A 15,386-nucleotide genomic window follows, 5' to 3' on the forward strand; every position below is an offset into this window, starting at 1 on the left:
CCTTTGGTTCTTTGGTTGGATATTTTCGTGCCATTAAAAAATAAGATTTCTTCGTACTTCAAAATTGTTCATTTTAGTAATTATTATGAATGTATTGTTCCAGGTTGACCGCGAAATACCTCTCGATGAATACACGGACGAGGGTCACCAATTCTATCTCACCCTGATGCGTGGAGACCTGCAAGTGCGACAAGGCGACACGGTGTACGTCCTGAGGGATATACCCATTGACGACAAGCGGCCAGATGTCAGCCAGAAGAACGGCGATAAGAGCGAATCTCCCAAAACCAAGCGCGTCGATAGAAAGAAACTGAAGATCGCCAAGGGGAGTAAGAGTGAAGAAAGCGTGCAGAATAAGGTAAGCCACAAATAGCTATCGCAACAGCTTCGCTTCTCCCACGACACCTCACCACTTTTATTTTTAAACTTTATTTACATAACTAGATGATGTTCGCGACTTGGTCCACGTGGATTTAGGTTTTTAAAAATCCCGTGGGAACTCTTTGCTTTTCTGGTATAAAAAGTTGCCTATGTGAATTTCCGGGATGCAAGCTACCTCTGTACCAAACTTCATATAAATCGGTTAAACAGATGGGCCTTTATAAGAATCCCGCGGATATCCGAAATAACAGTAGCCTTCCCCGGGATGTAAGCTAACTCTGTATCAAATTGGACCGTTAAAAGCTAGCAGACAGACGGACAGACAGACAGACTTTAGCATTTATAATATTAGTATGGATTACAGGAAGGCGAAGTGCGCAAGCATACGTACCAGACGATCGGCGAGGTGCCAGTGTCGGAGCTGGACATATTCCGCGTGGAGCGGCTATGGAAGCACAAGGACACGCACGAGCGATACGTGTACGGGCACCACTACCTGCGCCCGCACGAGACCTTCCACGAGCCTACTAGGAAGTGAGTGCATGCTTTATCCACCATACCATACTAGCCGTCTCAGTCAAATGGTACAAGCTTGTACAGTCAACAGTGCTACCACTTTTATAAGTCACATGGGCAAAATTCGTTTGCGCAGAAAAGCGCAACCAAAGGCTGGATAAAACCGGTGTATAACGAATAAAATACAGACATTGCTTGACGTTAAAACTGTATGTACTCAATAACAACAGAGACTTGTCCTATCTCGCGCATAATTCGTAGCATGGTACAAAACATGGCAATAACCAATGTACGTAAGCTATGATTGGCTAAGGATGTTTTCTCGCCATTCAGAAATAAGATTTCTGCGCAGGTACATTAGCATAACTTATAAAAGTGGTAGTACTCTAATGATACCATAATTAGGGGAACTGCAGATTGATCTGTAACTGTTTGTTTCTTGCTTGCTTCTCAAGGGAAAATTAAAATAATTGGTTATTTGTTACAGATTCTTCCACAATGAGGTGATGAGGGTTCCACTATATGAAGCAGTCCCTATAGAACTCGTCATGTCCCAGTGCTGGGTCATGGACCTCAATACTTATTGCAAGGTTTGTTTGAATTTGATACATACATATCATACCTACTCTCACACCAATGTTGTTTTACAAAATTACTAGCTGATGTCCGCGACTTCGTTTGCGCGGATATAGGATTTTTAAAATACCCGCGGGAACTCCTCGATTTTCCGAGATAAAAAGTAGCCTGTGCCACTCTCCAGGTCTTTAAATATACCCATGCAAAAAATACGTGGATCCGTTGATCTGTTGTGACGTGATTGAAGAACAAGCCAACAAACCAATAAAACCAACAAACAAACACTTTCGCATTTATAATAATGGGTAGTGATTCATTACTTAAACTGTGTGTAAATTGACCAATGATTTTATTTTCTTCAGGGTCGTCCAGTGGGCGCATCAGAGGAGCACGTTTACATTTGCGAACTACGCGTGGACCGTTCAGCGAGGCTGTTCACACGAGTGTCGCGACCCAAGTACCCGTTGTGTACCAAGCCTTACGCCTTCGACCACTTCCCGTCGAGGCTGAAGCTCACTCGCACTTACGCTGTTAGTATCAATTAATATGTCTTCATAGTTTACTTGAAAAATTATCTGAACTTTTTTAATATTCCGAAATAACATTTTATACTCACCTTAAGGTGAATCCACACTTACGCACGCGTACGAACCGTCCACACAACGCGCATACAACACCTATGGGCGTCTCTGTGCGCATGTTGTGTATATCGCGAAAGCAATACAAACCTACTACAAAAACCGAGATTTTAAAACCTATATTATATGCACTTTTAAACTTTTTATTTAGTTTTGTTTTCTATCAAAAAAATTCATTTTCTTTTCCAGCCCCACGAGGTCTCACCCGAGTACCTCAAAGGAAGAGCAGCAAAGAGTGCAGCACCAGCTGAAAAATCTAAGAACACTCCAGATACTAAGAAAAAACCCACCACAGCAAACACAGCAGCTGCTGCAGCACCTAAGGTAGTTACAAATTATTTATATAATTTTGAGTACAAGTGCTTTTATAAATTTTGAGTTAGTTTGTCGGTTCATACTTGAAAGTTAAACATCTGAACTTTTTGTGTAAAGTTCAAAATGGATATTTTTGTGATGTTATAGTCAATTCAATATGATGCATAACTTAATTTTGTGTTTTTTAGACCTACTACAGGTTCAAGCTTCCACTTAGTTCTAGGGGAAAAAAGATATTAATTATATCAATACTTGTATTTTAAAATCCATCATGTTTATTTCTTTCCCTATTCAGGCACTCACGCCGGCCGCGCGACGCGAACAACAGAAAGATCGCGTGAACAACATCGCGAGACGGCTTCTAGCCAGAGGCGGGCAAAGGGGAGCAGTCGACGCTTCCTACCTTCTCGCACCGAGGACATCCAGAGTGGCGCGCCGACCTCGTACGAGGCCGTCTTGACCCGCGCGAGCGTGCACCACTTGCCCCTCTTAACAGTGTTGAACAAGCAGAAAACAGTGAACAGTGACACATTCTGGGTCCTCGATGTACTGTTCGAGACTGTCTTGATCCGCACTAGCATGAACCTCTTACTCTTAACAGTGCTGAACAAGCTGGAAACAGTGAACAGTGACACATCCTGGTTTCTATATGACCCCGTACGAGGCCTTCCTGACCTGCGTGAGTGTGTACCATTTATTTGCTTTTCGTAACAGTGCTGAACACGCAAAACCTGAACAGCGATACATCCTGGGTCTTCGATGAACCCGTACGAGGCCGTCCTGACCCGTGCGAGCGTGCACCACTTGCCCCTTTTAAAAGTGATTAATAAAGCGGGAACTGAACAGTGATACATCTTGGGTCCTTTGTCACCCCGTACGAGACCGTCCTGACCCTACGAGCGTGCACTATTTGCCCCTCTTAACAACGCTGATCAAGTGGAAATTGGTGAACAGTGAAACATCCTGGGTCCTAGATGACCCCGTACGAGGCCGGGTTAAAACAGTGAAAAGTGATACTCAAAAGTGAAAAAAATGTAACACTTGTAAATAGTGTTTATGCACAATATCTATTTAGTGCTATAATGCCTAAACACAGGTGGTAAAAGGAACCGGTCGTAGCATAAACAGTGAAAAAGTAATCAATGTGTTTGTACCATCAAGCAACATTAATAAAGCCACTTTTAAGTTACTCATCCAACACAGAACATTCTAGTGTTACAACCAAAAATAAATTGTTATGGAAAACACACAGAAAATATAAACTAACTACACTGATTCTAATTCAAAGACAGAAAAATAATCATTTAAGTATTTTTTATGACATACTCACTAGGCCAATATTTTTGCAAAGGGGTATAGCAATATACCTCATGCTTGGTTTGCTGTTGCTTTTTGGTTTTCATTCATCATAGATCGAAATTACGGCTATACATAAGCTTAAGTGATTGTCTATATAATATTAAACTGTTTTGGTATTGGCTTAAATGAAAAAAAAATTGGAACTAGTGAAGATTGGTTCTAGGTATGTATTATAGAGACAAAAATGTCTGTCTGCTGAGACAATGTAAATACATAATTTTATTGCATTAAATGCAGTTAGCAAGATCTAGAAATGTATTAGTATGTATCATGAATTTAAGATTATTACATTAGAAATGATGCACTCATTACTTGTATATATTATGTGGGCTATATTATGTATAACTTTGTTGTAATTTGATTGAATAAGAAAGCATTATTGTATGCCAGGGTATTGAAAATAGATAGGAATTTCATGGAAAAGTAAGGTTAGAATTTGATCAAATTACAATGAGGTTCATAATAAATAAAATAAATAATGATTGAGACTTGGTTTGACGCAATGCGCGACGGCAGCGACACATGACGGCATCAGCACGTCAGGACGTCACACTCAATGCAACAACGCACGCTGCGAGAGTTACTAGAAGCTGTATTAAGGTGGATCCATATCTGCGCGCGCGCATGAACCGTGCACATAACGCGTTTATCATGTTTGTAGTCACTCCCAAAAACTCACGAAAATGTGCACGCCGTAACTTGTACAAAATACACACCAACTGCTCGCAAACCACTCGTGAATATGTCCGCATAATATTTCTTTGCTGCACATTGTGTGCTTGGTTCGTCCACGTGCGCAGGTGTGGATCTGGCTTAACAAGGAACTGTATAAAAGTGATCACATTGCGGAGTCACATACTGCTATCGTGCTCCGCAGACTTAAGTCTACGTCGCTCTCTCAGGAAACCGTAGCTTGACGTCCATGATAAAGTTAATTGTATTACGAATATCTAGGAGCTGCTGTTATTACTGCATCGCTTCTGTCGTGTGTTTTGTGTGACCAGAGACTAATACAACTATGTAGCCACTATGTATTATAAATATCACATTCCTGGGCTGTTTAATGGTTTGAGACAATAATAAGGATCAGCTTGCGAATAAAACAAGTTGGATTGAAAGGCGTCTGTAATACGAATCTCTTGTAGCTTTTGTACATATTTCCATCATAACATAAATAATATTTTTGTAATATAGTTAACTAGCTAAGATTCTTGTTTTTTATAAACATAATATTACAATTTAAGGTGTAAGTTTAGGGTATTTTAAAATTAAGTTAAACTTATTAATTTATTGTTCCCAACGTGTCGGTATTTATAGAAAACATCACTTTTATTTGTAATGAAATTACAATTTGTAATCTCAATTTATTTATATAATGTGTTACAATTAGTATTCTCTCCTTTTAATCATCTATATACATAGGTAAGCTCTTTGTAATGGTAAAATTATTTTTAGCTATGAATATATTTTTATAGGCTAATATTGTTACTAATATTAAAATAGTGATTATAATGCTGATCGCGCATTAGGGACGTGTCGCACGAACCGCACGTGTCGAAAGCTACGCAGTTTTAGGACTGTAAAGGCTAACAACTTCAGCATACGAAGAATAAAGCGGCTGTATGTTTTAAACTTTGTTGGCCTCAAGACAGTGTTGTCGCTGCTTCAACGTGAAGCGTACCGTGTAATGAGACAAATGTCACTTCGACGCGCTCAAAGTAGCCTGTCGCTGTGCGTTAAAGGGAGATAGATGAGGAGAAGTATCCACTTGAAAAGCCTCAGTTTGCCTCGAAGCTGCTCAGAGAGGCTAAAATAGTTACAAAGTTTGTGACTTGTTTGAAATGAATTTCAAACGGTGTTGAAGTCATTCGCATTTTCAATATTAAAATATGAGTTGCATTCGACGAACTCGGCTCTTGCAGCGAGAGCGGTGCGTGCGGCACTCTAATGTGCGATCGACATAAAAATGTTAGGCTAATGAAATTACTATTTAACGACCACTGGTGCGAACTGATGTTAAGCATTGAAAGTTTTATAGAGGTTAGATACAGTCAAGTTGTTTGGAGGTTGTTAATGTAATATGTAGTGGTACATCATTAATATTATTTCGGATTTACAAACATAGTTCGGTAGTTATTCTTTTACATTTTTTGTCTGGTCATTTATTAATCTATGGTTGAGTTAGGCGATGCACTATTTTATAGTCTATTTTGTGTAAGTGGTTGAATAAAATTAAATAAACCATAAAGCGATACAATCTTAGCATAACAATATAATAGTTAAATGCTTTCTTTTAAACTGCTTCGTCATTTTCAATTACATACTTTGAATATTAGTTGTTTACTTTTATTTTATCTTCTAAGCAAATAGACTATAATCAGGTCTTATTATTTGTGCTGAAAATCTCTCTATTTTTTATATTACGTTTAGTTGTTTAAGTTGTACATATTTGTAGTGTGTAAGGTGGTTGGTTGGTTGTTTTAATTTAAATCAAGATTATAATATATTGTTTAGCCACAGCCACAGTAGAAACCTGGTTATTTTGACTAATTGCTATCGTGTCATTCAGATAAAATCATAAAGAATGTGAAAATTCGAATGTAAAAAATGCCTTTTTTAAAGTATATCGCACATCTATCATGGACCTTTGTATCGTAAGAACCGCACTGAACGAAACACATTTTTCAAAATTCAAATTGGTTCATCTATAACTATCGATTCCACTGAACGCGCGGGGGAAAAAAATCGTAATACGTCATCAGTACGGGGAAGATTTTTTAGGTGCGTTCAGTACGTTTGATACATAGAGACGACGTTATTTGAATGCTCGGTTTAGTTAGCAAGTTGGTAACTTTAATTTTGTTTTACAAAAATTGGAGACTATTTCATGAACAAAATTAAAAAATAAATTTATGGTCGAGAATTTCTTAAAATATCATGTCTTTCGTAATAAAATTAACATCTTAATTCAGATTTCTACTGTGTGTGGCACTTAATTAAGTTGCTGTGCTGTATGCCTCACGCATGCTATTCTGATTCTATAGCCTTGCTATTGTGATTTACGCAGAACAAATTGTTTTTGTTTCTAATTTATTTGTATGATACAAGTTAGGGTTATTGTTTCTTCACTATTTTATGCAATCGGTCTAATTTAATAATGTCAGTAGCGTAAGTATACGATTTTACATCTTACTAACGTTGATAGAATTTGAGTGTTGAAACACTAGCCAGAGCTCTAAGGGAAACCCTGCGAAATTACAATCGTTAGTACTAAATTTTAAAGGTGGTACTGGCTTTAAAGCAACGCTTGGATTCGATCAATATTTGTGAGATGTAAAATCTAATACTTAGCCCCCAATGAGGGTATCTTTGTGTTTGAAGTTTGAACACGACACATGCGCCAGTCAAATAAGTATTATTATTAAATTAGATCAATTGGTAGCCATTTGATGAACGAATGCATTCTTTAAATTATCGATTTTTTAAAAATTGTACCTATTTATTGAAAACAAAAATATGAGCACAATTTTAATCTTGCAGTACATTTGTTGAATAAGGTCTTTGCTTTACTACTTATTTATTTATATGAGCATACATTAAGTGATCTTACTAGCTTAACTGATCCCAAAATCCAGTGTGAAAGAACTATTATATACCTAAAGTTTATATTAATTGTGTCTATGTTTAAAAAAATATAAGAACGCCTCTAATAAAATTTTCCTTTCTTAGGGCAGATTTCCACTAAAACTAACTTTAATAACAAAACTGAGGTCCATCGTGCAATTTTAGAAACATACGATTGGGATGATGCCTATGTCAAAAATAAATTATTTCTTATGAATTATTAAATAGAGGGTCTTCCAAAATTCGTAAAATCCACGACCACTGTTAGTTTGCTAACCATTTTATTATCGATTTAACTAAAAAAGTTCCTACGTCAAACGTTTATTGCGTCACATCATGTATGGCATACAATGGGCATACAAGTTCCCTAAGTAAGCGAGCGTTTTGACGTTTGATAAAAAGACGATGATTTGACTAGTAGTCACCATCCCTAGTTGAACAGTTAGAAAAGTTTTGTGTGTTTTAGTGGGGATCCAGCTTAAAGTACATCATAGAGCAGTTTTAGACAATTCATAGTAAATATTGTTGATTATTACTATTTTTAAAGTATTAATGATATAAAAGATTTAAGTATTTGTACGTTCACTCTATAATTTCCAATGCACAAATAATGCACCTATGCAAATTGTAGATAGTATTAATAAACACAAAACTCATAATAGTATGCTAAGTTTTTGGCAATGTGGGACGTAGACACAATATAACTTTTCAAAATAAGTACATTTTTTTACAATTATTTTAATACCTTTATAATATTAAGTAAATTGGGTTTTTTTAAAAATACTCTTAAATAATAGTATTTTTTTTAAAGTTGATTTATCTCACGCAGTTTTATATGTATTATGTATTTTAATAATATTATTTTTGGTACCCAATTTTTTTAATCTTTGTCTCTTGTCTCGTCCGCACATTGTCATATCATTACAACTTCGAGATATTTCTTCATATAAATGTTACACCACAGAATTCCATTTATGTACTTAATTATATAGTAAACAAATAGTTTTCAATAGTCAATAATGTAATAGGTGTAGATTTAGATAATTTTATCGCTTTTCTTTCCCGTGTTTACTTGACAAAGTTGGCACAATACATTAAAATCAATTTTGGGATCAAAATTATATCATCTGTTATGCGATTGGCGATCAAAATTTAACATCGGTCTTATCCACTTGAATATAATATTTTTTTGTACTACAAGACAGAATCTGAGCTGGTCTCAAGAATGTCTGTTTAATATAATTGCAAACAAAATTGGAAAGCATCTTAAGGGTTGGACTAGAGATAAAATATAGAATCCTTTGTTCGGTCACTTCCCTTCGATTCCTTCTTCGACGTTACCAACACAATGACTGGCAAACATTTTGAGTAACAAGCAGCGTGAGGGAAAGTTAGCCAAGCGCGGGAGGAAAAAGTGCGGTAGACATCCCCTAGTGCCCCGTTCGGTCCGTCAAAGGGCTAAAAATCGACTATTGCGCATTTTCAAGATGCGTAAAGTTTCCCCCATGTGGAATTCCACTAATTTGACTCTTGCGCCGATCATTGCTATCAGTAACTCCGCCTGTTTATATTATAACTTTTAAATTAGATATGAATCATCTTAGGTATGATACAAATTTTAGACTTATGTTGCTCCGAAAAATTTTTGGATATAAAAAGATTTTTTTTAAAAGCATAATTTTTACTACCATGGATTTTTAGTTTGGCCCTTTTATATTTTTATTATTTATTAAATCGAAGTCAAAGCTATTTACTATGAAATACGAAATGGTCAAGTGGATGAAGACAGGTGATATTTTATACATTTCATCTGTTATGATAACTTTATTATATTGAGCAGCTTTACTATTTATATGTAGATTTTTGTTTTAAGATGCCATTTGTTGTAACTTATGTTTTATTAATAAATTAAATTTGATCAAAACGGTATTTTATTTTTAACCACTATTTATTTAAGGCAAGGTCCACTGTCAAAGAGTCGAGATCTTTAACGGTGCAATGTTCCAGAAAAAAAGGTTTTTTTTTTGGAAAAAATTGCGTGTAGAGCTTTTTTACAACTGTTTTAATAAATTGGACGTATTTTCTGAGAAACGTTCCAATCCCAACTTACAATCAAATCAAATATTATGTGTTGGAACGTTTTTCAGAAAATACGCCCATGTTTTAGGGTTCCGTACCTCAAAAGCAAAAACGGAACCCTTATAGGATCACTTTGTTGTCTGTCTGTCCGTCCGTCCGTCCGTCCGTCCGTCCGTCCGTCCGTCGTGTCTTATCAAGAAAATCTATGGGGTACTTCTCGTTGACCTAGAATCATGAAATTTGGCAGGTAGGAAGGAACACAAGTAAAGAAATAAATCTGAAAACCGCGATTTTGTGGTTACATCATTAAAAAAAAATTAAAATGTGTTTCAATTTTCAAAGTAAGATAACTATACCAAGTGGGGTATCATATGAAAGGGCTTTACCTGTACATTCTAAAGCAGATTTTTATTTGTTTAATGCATAATAGCTGTTTTTGATTTATCGTGCAAAATGTTAGACAAAATACCCGAGTACGGAACCCTCAGTGCGCGACTCTGACTCGCACTTGGCCGGGGTTTTCTAACGGAAAACGATTTACGTAGAGCCTTCTCTGTCAATAGCGTAGATGGCAGAGTTAGGCTGCGTTTCCACTGAAGGCTGAAGCGGAACCGAAACGTGTTTTTGACAAATCCGATTATATTTCATCACGTCATCTCTAACGCATACTTAGTTACGTACCTATAATATAACTCAAAATTTAAAAACCCCCCGACACAAAAACCTCTATAAGAAAACTAGAAAAGAGTTGATAACTTTCAAACGGCTAAACCGATTTTCTTCTAAATTAAAATTCGTTTAGGAGCTACGTTGCCACAGATAGATACACACATCAAAATAACACCCCTCTTTTTGGGTCGGGGGTTAAAAAATAGAATCTACATAACATTTTACATTGGCAAGTAATTAGAGACCGATTTGTTGACCTACATATTTTCTGGCCATCCACATTTTAAGTTTATACCTAGTTTTGTTACCTACGCATGAATGATCCTTCGGGAACTACGATCGTCGAGTAGCCAATAAAACCATCCCAACAGACATTGACCTTAAATATCAATTTGCATTTACGACTAGCCCTGAAAACGACCCTGATCGCATTTGGGGTCAATCCAACGAGAAGATTGGACTGTGACCGTAGACGGTCGCAGCCAGGCCACCGATTTTACACCAAGTAGGTACCTACCTACTAGGAATGATACCACTGTTTTTCTTGTGGCTTCGGGAACGTTCGATCCATAAACTATTGACTTAACATCATACCACCTCCTAGTCCAAATAAGCATAGAAGGTACGGTGGGCTCGAAATAGCTAGATGGTATTTCCATACCTAAATACGCCTATCGCCTACTAAGTAATGGCAATATTAATAAAATAACTAAAAAATTTAAAAACCCCCGACACAAAAACCTCTAAGAAAACTAGAAAAGAGCTGATAACTTTCAAACGGCTGAACCGATTTTTTTCGATTATAGCTAAGAACACTCGTTATCAAGCCACCTTTCAAACAAAAAAACTAAATTAAAATCGGTTCATTACGATGCTACGGTTAGGAGCTACGATGCCATAGACAGATACACAGATACACGGATACACACGTCAAACTTATAACAACCCTCTTTTTGGGTCGGGGGTTAATTAGTCAATGTTACAAACTACCATGTTATTATCAGTATCAAAGAAAGGATTTGACGACCTCCCTGGTAGGTAGGTATGTCCCTGGTACGCCGTACAGTTGTAGGTACCTAACTGTAGTCTTTATAAGAGATAAATCCTGGGTTCGATTCCTGGCACCAGCAATAATTTAACTCCAAGTACCATCCCTATAGCCTCTACCAGTAAAGCCATGCGTCCAAGCGGAAAGAAAACAATGTTATCACTAACCAGAGTAACTAACTAGACCATTATCACTAGACCACCACGACTTAGCTTATTTTAAATGTATCTACGAGTACAGGTGCCCACGCACTCGAACTGAACTGCAGCCAGCGGCAGTGCGGCGCTACGCGGTACGCGCGTCGCGGCTGGAGAGAATATCGTGCAACGCGCTGTCGCGACGCGCAGTTCAGTTCGAGTGCGTGGGCACCTTTAATCTAGTTTGTATATAAGTACCTAGGTACATATAACAATTTTGTTTCTACGGAGGTAAGTATAGTACTATTATATTCTGTGCTCATGGTCTATCTGAGTAGGCTACCTACTTGTAAACACCCAAAACTCTCCCACGGCCGTCAAAAGCTACAGTAATGAGATGACAATGAATATTATTAGGTAGTTATCTACTTATCTTGTTTGTAATTTGTTCTAAGAAATAGCACGAGTTCATCGTTACTCATATGAATACCTGTTCTGATAAATTAAACGGAAGCTGTTAGTTCTCGCGGCCATAATATTTTGGCTGAATATCGCTGACGACTGTAGAGCGAGAAAATTGATGGACGTTAGCGAGAAAACCCGAATGTGGGAGCTTTTTACCAGAAACGGTAGCTATCTTTTGTAATATAATCCAATACCTACCTACTAAATAGGTTTAAGTAGGTAGGTATATCTATAGGTACTAAATTATTTGTGCGAAAGTTTGTCTATAGGTCTGTCCGTCTAATGTTTTACTAAAGTGCTTATGTTTTTCCGAGTTCCGAGGTAGGTAGGTACGTATTTTGTTATGAAAAATCTTTCCTTTGATTCTAAAATTCTAGATAATGTCAATCTAATATTTAATTCCATACCAAACTTGCATATTCATTCGTATCATGTGATACCTACACCTACCTACATGCTACCTTAGTTACAAAAAACTTCAAGAACATAATTGTAGCTTATTCGACAACCCAACGTACAGTTTTACAAAGATCGTAAAACTGTAGCCCGATTAATAATTTCAGACCAGTTCGTTTGCTGAACAGGTCTGAACTCTGAAACTGAAAATGAGTGTGAGCAGATTGATAAATATAATGAAATAATTGCCCTGAGTACTTGAGTAGGGTGCCTTGTATCTAATTTTCAAGCAAATATTTATATTCCGCGTGATTCTGCGGAAGTTAACTCAGGAAATAAAATTATAAATTACGCGACAGTTGTTGAATAAAGTAACTTCTGTAGCTAGGCTCATATTATACGATGTCATATTAAAGTATATTACTACCTACTACTGTTGATAAACATTGTTGAGCCTATATCATAAACTTATACCTACTCAGATTACTTACAAGGATAAGCAAGTAAAAATTTTACCTCCTTGGTAACGCCAGATAACGCTTCCAACATACGATGATCATACCTATTACCTACGCAGTATTGGAAAAGAAACACGATTCTTCGCACGCTGTGTTTATCAGGCTTTATAGCTCGTTCACACAGGCTGCGTAAGCGTTGCGTAAGCATAGACGTAGCGCGTACCATTGCATTGTAATGTATGGAACTGTAGCAAACATGGCACACCGCTTGCGTAAGGCGTGAACGTATACGTAGGCTGGTGTGTTAGGGGTTTACGCACGTGTCACGTGTACGCAATTGGTGTGAATCGGCCTTTAGATGCTGTGACAGTCACACACACCACATCACTTGTACCGATAGACTGTAAGACAAAAAGAAAAATGGTTTGGTAGTTCAATGAGAGTAATTGAGCGGCCACTGTGCAAGCGGAAGCGGGTGATTGCGAGCAAATAATGCGACGCGTCAAGTTTTCTTGTGAGTAAGTATCTGAAATGTAACACGTACTGACGTAGCTATGCTGGTGCTTTAGTCACTGTTATTTGTGTGTATATATCTAGATAATAGGTATTATTTTCTCAATATTTGAAAAGTTATTAAACCTTTAAAATTCTAGGTCTAAAGTAGAGTACTAGATAACACGCGCACTTTCGTCAATGGATTTAGGTTTTTAAAAATCTCGCGGGAGCTCTTTGATTTTCCGGGACCATAGTAGCCTTTCCGTCTCCGGGATGCATGTTATATCTGCATCAAATACTTAGATCATGCCCGCGACTTCGTTCACGGGGATTTAGAGTTTTGACGTGGGAACTTTTTGATTTGAGAGTAGTCTTCGGGATGAGCCGTGAAAATCAGTAGGTAGACAGGAAGACAGACATCCCCGAGTAGGAATAGGTATATACCTAGGTAAGGACGGTAAGGATTGAGATTTTTAAAAAATATCCAGGTATGCACATTGCAGGGGTGGCTCTTTCGAAATCAATGCACTGCACACATTACAATCTACAAAATTGTTACCTATGTTTTCTATCAAATTTCGCATGTAGTATTAAATGTCTTTACGCATACCGATGGAAAATATCCTTGACGCAGATATCTAAATAAACTCACTAAACTAAACTAAACAAAATCACTTTGTTGTCTGTCTGTCTGTCTGTCCGTTCGTGCGTCCGTCCGTCCGTCGTGTCTGTCAAGAAAACCTATAGGGTACCTACTTCCCGTTGACTTAGAATCATTAAATCTGGGAGGTAGGTAGGTCTTACAGCACAAGTAAAGGAATAAATCCGAAAAACCGAATTTGTGGTTACATTATTAAAAAAAAATTAAATGTGTTTCAATTTTCAGAGTAAGATAACTATACCAAGTGGGGTATCATATGAAAGGGCTCTTCTCGTACTTTCTAAAACAGATTTTTATTAATTTTTATACATAATAGTTTTTGATTTATCGTGCAAAATGTTGGAAAAAATACCCGAGTACGGAACGCTCGGTGCGCGAGTCTGACTTGTACTTGGCTGGTTCTTTTATTTCTGGTACACTTACGATATTTCAGCTGTGGTTCGTATGCGTAAACAGAGAATAAGTTATAAGTACGTTTTTTTTTTGAAAATGCAAGTTTACGTTTATATCAACTAGATTATGTAGGAAAATAATGTTTTTAATAACAAAACCCTTAATTTCAAACATTAGGATGTTTTATAAGCATTAATTAGTATCCTGCGGTTTTATCATACGAAGTCTTATCACAGAATACTTAGTACCTTCGTGGCCTTATCAGCAAGGGTCTCCTAGACAAGAGGTAGTAAACAAAATAAGTAACCTATGCGATGTAGGTATGTGTTTGTGGAGATAATTCATCATCATTATAGGTCAGTCTGCCGACTTGTTACAGGATGTGTAGGTCGCTATTATTTTGTCAACCACTTTTGTAGTTTGTACTGCCACTGCCCTCTGTCACAGTGCACGACGACGCGCGACGCACGTTCCCTCTAAAACGTTTTACTTTAAGCTATATACCAACCCAAATAATATACTTATAACATTATATTTAAACCTATATATTAACGAGTTTATACGTATGCAGAAAGCTGCAGTAAATATTCGTGTAAAGTGCTTGAAAGTCCACAACGTTTAAGGAATGAGAAAAGTCGTGGTGGTTGCAAGAATTCGAGACCCATACACGAGCTATGCCTTCCTTGTAACACTGAGGAATGGTCACATATTCGTAAGTATGTTTTTTACAATCTATCTTTTGTTTCGTATCAAATTATCACTTGTAAATAGAACCTTGCACGTGTTTTTTATAGTGTATGATAAATTTTATCAACGCTTTGTTTTTAAAACTTGAAACTAATGATTTATGCCAGGAAAAGCGTTTCTTTGTATTTTTAAAACATAGATACTTAGTTACACAAATTATTGGAATACCTATTTATTAATAATCTAAATTATGTTTAGGCTTAGTATTTACCTGCTGTAAAAAAATGAATGCAAACATTTTCCTGAAAATATAGACAGGATTAAGTTGCTAGGCAATTTATTTTCACGCGGTCTATTACAACGAATAACATTGTTATTCTAAGTTCTATTGTGAATTTGTCAGCATGAACTCTTTATGTAAATAAAGAATTGTTGAGTTTCCATTATTTACTTATATATAGAGTGCACACTGCAGTCCATAAAAATGGG

General features: G+C 36.8%; 2 protein-coding genes across 6 annotated transcripts in view; both read left to right on the forward strand.

Annotated features, from left to right (window-relative positions):
• The window catches only part of LOC123874398 (histone-lysine N-methyltransferase ash1), a 77,704-nt gene extending 68,371 nt beyond the window's left edge, over window positions 1–9,333 (forward strand). For all 5 annotated transcript variants that reach the window (XM_045919700.1, XM_045919701.1, XM_045919703.1 and 2 more), the window contains 6 exons: window positions 104–358; window positions 746–915; window positions 1,385–1,487; window positions 1,836–2,003; window positions 2,301–2,435; window positions 2,722–9,333. In XM_045919700.1, coding sequence (XP_045775656.1) covers window positions 104–358; window positions 746–915; window positions 1,385–1,487; window positions 1,836–2,003; window positions 2,301–2,435; window positions 2,722–2,886 — 996 coding nt within the window. In that variant the 3' untranslated portion in view covers window positions 2,887–9,333. The remainder of the gene's footprint in view (window positions 1–103; window positions 359–745; window positions 916–1,384; window positions 1,488–1,835; window positions 2,004–2,300; window positions 2,436–2,721) is intronic.
• A 5,320-nt stretch (window positions 9,334–14,653) lies between these two features.
• Window positions 14,654–15,386, forward strand: part of LOC123874406 (synaptic vesicle glycoprotein 2C-like) — a 50,579-nt gene continuing 49,846 nt past the window's right edge. The window contains exon 1 of the mRNA XM_045919713.1: window positions 14,654–14,922. The gene's annotated coding sequence lies outside the window, so the exon portion shown is untranslated. The remainder of the gene's footprint in view (window positions 14,923–15,386) is intronic.

This window comes from Maniola jurtina, chromosome 18, assembly GCF_905333055.1.
Source record: "Maniola jurtina chromosome 18, ilManJurt1.1, whole genome shotgun sequence".
Taxonomy (NCBI): domain Eukaryota; kingdom Metazoa; phylum Arthropoda; class Insecta; order Lepidoptera; family Nymphalidae; genus Maniola; species Maniola jurtina.